The 7,872-nt window shown below is 35.4% G+C and overlaps 1 protein-coding gene across 5 annotated transcripts in view; it reads right to left on the bottom strand.

Moving 5' to 3' along the window:
- Positions 1-354: 354 nt before the first annotated feature.
- Positions 355-7,872, bottom strand: part of LOC149845124 (Pectinacetylesterase family protein) — a 46,908-nt gene continuing 39,390 nt past the window's right edge. For 3 of the 5 annotated variants that reach the window (XM_089995528.1, XM_089995529.1, XM_089995532.1), the window contains 2 exons: positions 3,725-3,833; positions 355-547 (listed from right to left, as the gene is read on the bottom strand). In XM_089995528.1, the coding sequence (XP_089851654.1) occupies positions 429-547; positions 3,725-3,833 (228 nt within the window). In that variant the 3' untranslated portion in view covers positions 355-428. Of the gene's footprint in view, positions 653-3,724; positions 3,834-7,872 lie in introns of all 5 variants that reach the window. The other 2 variants (XM_089995530.1, XM_089995531.1) reach the window with 1 other exon arrangement.

Raw genomic sequence — 7,872 nt, 5'->3', positions numbered from 1 at the left:
GTACTTGACCCAGTGAGACAAGGTGTGCAAAACTGTCAGGGTTGCATCACGTCTAACATGTAAGCAATGAGCCCCTGGTCCATGTCAGTTCAACGTAGATTGACATGGGCATGAACTAGATCCAACTTAACTAACCTGAACCATACCATATCAGAAAGGTCCGGCTGCAGAGCCAACTAGAACACCCTCAAGTGACTTTTTGTCAGAAGTTTTCTAAATACTTTCAACAAAATTGGCAAACATAATGCCAAAGTCTGCTTGAAATATAAAATGAGCAGTAGGATCCACAGGCTCTGGTGTTCCATAAAAAAAAATAACCACAGCCTTCAAAAAGTTTAGAACAAACATTTATGATGAAGCAGACTAAGAGGAAACTCCTCACATTATTGAATGTGAAACATTATTCTATACACTTGACAAAAAATTATTCATACAAAGAACAAAGCAATGAAAGGAAAAGACAGAAGAACTAACAAAGAATCTTGGAGAATAATACTCTTGGAAGAATTTGTCCTTGGTGGCAGTCCTCTTCCACTTTGAGTCTCATCTGCGAGCAGAGACTTCTTTTTAAACATTTATCTCCTTAAATCTCAAGAATGAAGCCACTCTTGACTTTTTATTTTGTTCCCTCTCTGTAATCTTTATGGGATTTCTGAAATATTCAACGATATCAAAATTTACCACATCATTCTACTAAGGTGGATAGCAAGCTATATCAAATCATTATATATATAGGGTTTACAACTTTACATTTGGTTTTGGTACTAATGAAGGTATGGAACTATAGAGCCTAAAATCATAGGTTCAAGCAGTATTGCTTCAATATGACCACATGGATGTGTTCAACATGGTTTGAATGCTAAGGATCAAGCCTTGGATCATGTTTTTCTGATGTCAAAATATGATTTTTTGAGTCGTGAAAATTTGGAACATTATGGACCATTGATTTGTAAAGTCCTTAAAAAGTCTGCTTACATGTTACAGTCACATCATTCAAAGCTCATTTTCTATTAAACAAACCTTGCAGATCACATCCATAAGGTCCGATTTTGCAAAAAACCTAAAAAATATGAAAAGAATGTGATTTCTACTCAGTAGTTTTGTATCTTCATTAGCACCTTATGTATATATATGGAGAAAGAGAGAGAGAGAGAGAGAGAGAGAGAGAGAGAGAGAGAATCTCCTAAACAGTTTATATCCTAAACACTTCTAAAAGACATAGTTGCACACATTTTTTTCTTAATCCTAACCTGTTTAGGACCATCCAACCAAAGGAAGGTACAAACCGTCCAAGCCACTATAGAAAAATGATTTTAAAAGTGTTTTTTGGCAAAAATGACTATACAGATGCTGCGATCTCCATGGTCAAAAACCTAAGAACTGACTCTTGTAGCAATTTTTTTCGATGTGTACATAGGAAATTATAATGTAATAAAATTGATGGCCTGAAAATTTTGAAGTTTTCTAGGTCATAAAAATCCAATCTATGCATAAAAAAAGTTTGCAATAGGAGTCTGTTCCTAGGTTTTTTATCATGAAGGTCACATCCGCGTGGTTGGATTGGCCAAAAAATGCATTTAAATATGTTTTTTAATAGTGGTTTGGACGGTTTGTACCTCCTTTAGTTGGATGGTCTCTCCCCTCACCCTCTCTCTCTGTGTGTGTGTGTGTGCGTATAGAAAAAAAGTTTTGGATCATGTTATTGTGATACACGTATGTTTTTTAAGATCTTCAAAAATTAACAGCCCAAAATATGCCAAAATTTTAGGACTTAAAAACTCCTATTGTTACATAACAAAAGCACAATCCAAGACATGATCCTATCAAATAAACTATGCTGAATGCATCTATGATGTATGATTGTGAAGATGCAACCTACATGGGATAACATACCATCGTTTTTAGTAGGTAGGTGTAGGTGCACCCAGAGCATAATAGCATTACTCCTATGTTACATAGGTGTGGGTGCAGGTGCAACACCACAATTTCAAAAAACTTGAGTGCGGCGGTGCATATATATATATATATATATATATATATATATATATATATATATATATATATATATATATATATATTGCAGCCTTTGGCTGGTTAATTTTATAGCATTTCTACTGTCAGGATCTACATTGCCTGCTCTAAGATCCAACCAGAAATCCTGAATTCAAAACAGTAATTTGGTTGCTCGTTTAAGAATGATCCTGAATCAATGTGATTCAGAATCACATGGGGTCTCAACCAGAATCATTATTTAAAGGAGCAACCAAACGTGCCTTAAGAGTACATATAGAAATCTAGAGAAGAGACACGATGTTATCACATGACTACAAGAAAACCCCTGGGGACAAAACAGATGGCCATTTTCCTCTTGCTCGTTTAGGCAAGCTTGGGAGCTTTGCATTGAGATGGAAAGACTATTTCCATGTGTTGCAGAAATATGGTTTGGTCAAAATATCATGGAGGATGGAGTTGCCAAACATTCTCTTGTGAATGTTGTTGAAATGTGGTGTTGGGGCTGCCAACTCCACTCCTATTGCAGTGTTTTGGCGACACCACTGCTCCCAAATAATAGAGAGCATGAGAGCAGTAGAGGAAACCATAATACACCTCCAATTCGAGGCTCCTAAACAGAGCCTTAAAGTCTACCAACTGGAAAATAGACCAATGAATACTATAGAATTGCAAAGCGGGACCTTATTCTTTCCAGTCCAGCTCGCTAACTGGTCAGGTCCAAGCTTGGGTTAAAGGCACCTAAGGGTGTAACTGGGCCTGCTCTGGTTGGATTTCATTAGCAATGTCTTTGGAATGGGACTAAACTAGACCCAAACCCCGATGGGTTATTGGTCCAGCTTTGGCTATAACTAAAACTATGAACCCATATGGGTTACTGGTTTGGGTATAAATCAGGTTGCATCTAGAAGGTTTGATCAAACCCATTTTTCAAGCAGGTGAAAAGACCTGAACTCGAACCAATGCAAAATGGACTGGGATTTAGTTTTGGGTATAAACTAGGTTGAGTTTTTATGGGTTTGGGTATGCAATGGGTAGGCTCCATAACATAGAGTATAGATTGGATCAGTTTATAAAAGAGTTGGTTTGGATTGGGCTTCATTCTGTATGAAGCAAATTTAGTTCAAATGAGATATGAATGTTATACAAATAATTTAAATTTGGAAATCTTGATATTAATATATAAGGATTGGTTGAAAATCACGCTTCAGGGGTTTGGGTTTTGGATCAAAATCGGTATATAATTCAAACATCCAACTGGGTCAGCAGGTTTAAAATGGCTTAGGCCTGCTATGGGTTTGGATAGAAGATGGGTTCAGGTACATGTAACATGGAACCTATTGGGGTAGGCTACAAACAAGTTTTGGTTTATAATTTTCTTACCAAAGAACCAACACGTTTTAAAAATGGCTCCAAATTTTAGAAGCAACCAGTTTGGTGCATTGGTTCAAGCTGGGTATACCTTACCTGGTTACACCCCTACTGGAAAACTTGAAGATGACATAGATGATATAATCTGAAGCATCAGTTTGCATAATCTTGGACATGCATTGGCAGGTTAGGTCTCTCTCTCTCTCTCTCTCTCTCTCTCTCTCTCTCTCTCTCTCTCTCAGAAAAAAAATCAAACACATGGGAAAAGAAACACGAGTTCATACACAGACACACACAAGTGGCTAATATATAGACCTCATTATTAGTATGGTCAAGTAACTACCTGGAGAGGATAATAAATTGTGACAAGTGCGATCACAAGGGTATGGACAGTCAAATTCCTTTATGGTTCCCCTCCCAAAATACCAATCTCCAACAGCCTGAGCAATCGTCTGGACATATTAAGAGCGACAAAAGATTATTATGTCAAGATAGCATTTAATACCATAAAACATGATTGCTTGAGCAATTATCAACGACGACAATGATGATTGGTCTGGTCTAGAAAAACTACATGAATATTGAGGTTTCCACTATGAGTCTTGTGGTTCAATTTACAGCAATAGAATGCAGGACCAATTAAACAAAATGGCATTCACATCAATCTAAATGAAATGATTCTAGAATCATCTTCATGTACGACGGGTAGACAATTATTGACACACTAACTACTGACTTTGTTTTGATTTCTATTAAAATTAGTATTGGCACTACTCTAAATATTATAAAGTCGAGCAAATTCATGACGTCAAGACAAAGCATAATCTTTATGGGACATCAAAATAACATGTCACAAGTTCAACCTCAAAATCAAGTGATTCATTGAACAAAAAATTCTACTTTCTTCCTATCATACGTCTTGAAATCCTTGAAACATAAAGACACTTAGACCATGCAAAATCTTCCAAACCCAACAACTTGCCCAAACCATACATATCTACAATAAAAAATATTCCCAACCCAGATTATTGTTCTTTATCCATTGAATCCTAAGCAAATAACTATAATGGAGCAGAAAATTATCCATCAGGTTACCAAATTACCCATGCAACAGCCTCCCATTATCCATGTGTTCATCTCAAGAGTTCTGAGGACTATAATAGACTACCAAACTCTCTATCAGGTTACTAAATAATCCATGCAGCAATTTCAAAACCCTCTAATTTGCCTAAGCAACCCAAGCATCCTGTGCATTATTCTTATGGATTTGAGCCAGACGTCTCATTCCTCAGGCAAATTGGAGCAGTTACAAATAATTATGTTGGTTGATTTTGAGGAAGCAAAATTCTGTTTGAACCCATGATATCAACATTCAACAAAAAATAAGAAAGGGCTTTTCGACTAATACATACAGAGTTGTCCTTCCTCGTTTTATGCATGCTACAATTCCATATCCCATGTAAAACACAGCATAAAATTTATGATACATGGAATTAGGTTCCACTTTCAAGAAACATACCATTACTGCCTGGCATATTCAGAAAATTTGGCAAGTGAAATAATTTGATGTGACACGCATCATCTGATCGGGCATGTCCATAGTTACCGGAAGCATTATTACTAAATGGGAATCGTGATTCCTAGGAAGTGGGAACCAAAAGCAGTGTGAAATTGTGCTTCCTAGACACGGGAATCTTGATTCCCAAACAGGATGAGAATCACGATTCCTATACTCAAGAATTCCGATGAATGAGTTTTCATTTTCAGGAAAAGCAATTCCAACACTAGAAATTTTAGTTATTGGGTATTGGAATTCCAATTTCCAAGTTAAGAAATTTCAATTCCTCATTTATAGAAATTCCAGTTCTTAAGTAGACAATTTAGTATGTGCTAAATTAAAAACTTTAAAGGCATAAGAGAGTAACCTTTTTCTATGCATATCCATTTTTCTTTTGTGTAAAACATTTTAAAAGAAAGGGTATTTATGTCTTTTTTTCCAATCTTAAGTAGACATTTTGCATGTGCTAAACTAAAAACTTTAAGGGTATAACAGACTAACAGAGTAGCCCTTTTCTACACATACCTTTTTATCTTTTGCGTAAAACATTTCAAAAGGAAGGGTATTTGAATCATTTTGCTAAAATCCAAAAGGCAAATGAGTGGAGGGTTTTAATGTCCCTCATTTCTTGACATAATATCAAACATATTTTTTCATTGCTCCACAAGTTTGCCTTTTATATGAAAGGAATCAAGGACTTTATACTTTAAATTGTCATTGGATATTTTTTTACAGTTTATGTCTATATAACATTTTCTACCCTTGCATACACTTTTTATTGTTCAAAGGTATCATATAATAGTTGACTTATATTGTTAGGTTTAGTTGAAGCTTCTTAGAATTGTAATGTATGTGACAAGTTGTCATTAATTGCTGCACAATTTTTTTTATTATTTCAATGTTTTATATCCAAGCACCAAAATAAACTTACTAACTTCTTGTTTTTTAAAGTTAAGCACTTCTAATAAATGTATGTTAGTGTGTTATTCAGTTATTCTCTTAAATGATCTATATATTTTTTCTGATGAGATTATATAGTTTTTTAATTGTAGACATCATTTCTTAATTACTCATTAACATACTTCTCTTTTCCTCAGAGAACTTCATGTCTTAAAAGTTATCTTCTTACATCCATCATTTTATCAGCATTTCTCACAATTTCTTATACTGCTTTTTGCTTCTTGCTTTTCGCACCACTTCTCGCTTTCAATTTTCATTCTGGCAACTATGGGCATAGCACCACAGTGAAGCTCCATGATGGGTAACTTTAAGAGACCTGATTTCTTGAAAGAATGCACTACAACAAAAGCTGCAAGCTAGAAAGTGATCTATATTCGTGAAAAATATGAAACAAGGTAGGTGATGTAGACAAACTGTTCAATTGAACTTAGTGTGGTTAATCACAGACAGTAGGAAGTCGTCTAGGTGGAAGCTCATAGGAATTACTTGGCATCACCAGAACACCAGGAGAAGACAATCATATCTTTCTATGGGGTGTTTGAAACATTGTTTCAAATTTCGAAGAATTATTGAATTTCTCGTGAATTAAACATGATAAAATCACAACTGAAAAAAAAACATGATATTTAAAAATATAGCCAAAACTAAATATCTCATGAATTTATCATGAGTTTTTGAAAAAATGCAAGAAATTCATGCTATCCCTTTGATGGCGTGATTGTTTTTTTTCATTCACTGCTGACTTGGAATTGAATGATGCATGGAAGACAACAATGAATGCTGCTTGGCATCCCAGACACAGTAGGAAGCATTCAATACCCCACCGTTGGGAAAAGCTTAGAAAGACGGGAAGAGAGGGGGGAGGCACCCTCCTTTTATAACAAGTTAGAGTGCCCTCCCTCCCTTACTCCCTTCCATACAAGACTATTCAAGTAGTCTGCCAAAAATCAAAATGTGAAAATCTTAAGCTGTATATTACAATTTATTTTCGGTAAACTTTTGTCACCCCATTGCCCAAACCACCCTTGGTATTTCGTAAACGCCTCACCCCCATTGCCTGTAATATAATATATTCTAAATGCCCCTTACTCTATTTCCTAAACCAGCCTTCCCCCCTCTCTCTTGTTAAAATATTGTGTATATAATTATACCTAACTGGTATATGTATATTTATACAATATACGTATATCAGGGGTATTTTGATTATTTAATAACATGAATTTAGTACAGTCCAATAGGGACTGTAGAGTCTTTTTTTGTTTTCTTTATTTTTTATTTTATTATGTAAATTCAAAAGGACTATTGGGGAGGCAGTCCAACGACTGTTGGACTGCCTCCCTTCAATGCATCTCACCCCTCTATGTAAAGTACGCTTTTTCTAAAGCATAATGTGTGTTAATACAAAATCAATCTTTATATTGTGCTCTTGTGTAGCCCTTCGTTGGCATTGTGATTATGCACTCTTGTTTCATTACATCTCTCTCTCTCTCTCTCTCTCTCTCTCTCTCTCTCTATATATATATATATATATATATATATATATATATATATATATATATATATATATATCCCTAGATTGAGAATATCCCTAGATTGAGATTTGTGACTGGTTTGAAATTGGGTTGGATAAGTATGAAAAGCATGATAAGTTCCCCACATAAAAATCCAGTAAGGTGGTCCAATCGGTAGGTAAATAGAATGCCAAGACTGGAAATTCCTAGGTGTAGAAAAAATATCTTAATTCAGACTCGGGAGTATTGATGAGCTGACTAAAGCCTGCAGACTACCACACCAGAGAGAACAAAATTATGCAGTAGTTTCTTAAGTTGGATATTAAAAACTAACTAAACTCAAGGAAGAGTCCATCCACTCCTTGCTTTATAAAATGAGCTGCCCAAGACTCTCAAACCTGGCATATCTTGCAATCTGCTAACCCAATTGAAATTGTAGACAACAGATCAAGCCAGACCAAC

This window comes from Nuphar pumila, chromosome 2 (genome assembly GCF_984573655.1).
Source record: "Nuphar pumila chromosome 2, dmNupPumi1.hap1.1, whole genome shotgun sequence".
Classification (NCBI taxonomy): Eukaryota; Viridiplantae; Streptophyta; class Magnoliopsida; order Nymphaeales; family Nymphaeaceae; genus Nuphar; species Nuphar pumila.
Note: the sequence above shows the minus strand (reverse complement) of the source record. Positions and strands in the feature narration are given on the sequence as shown.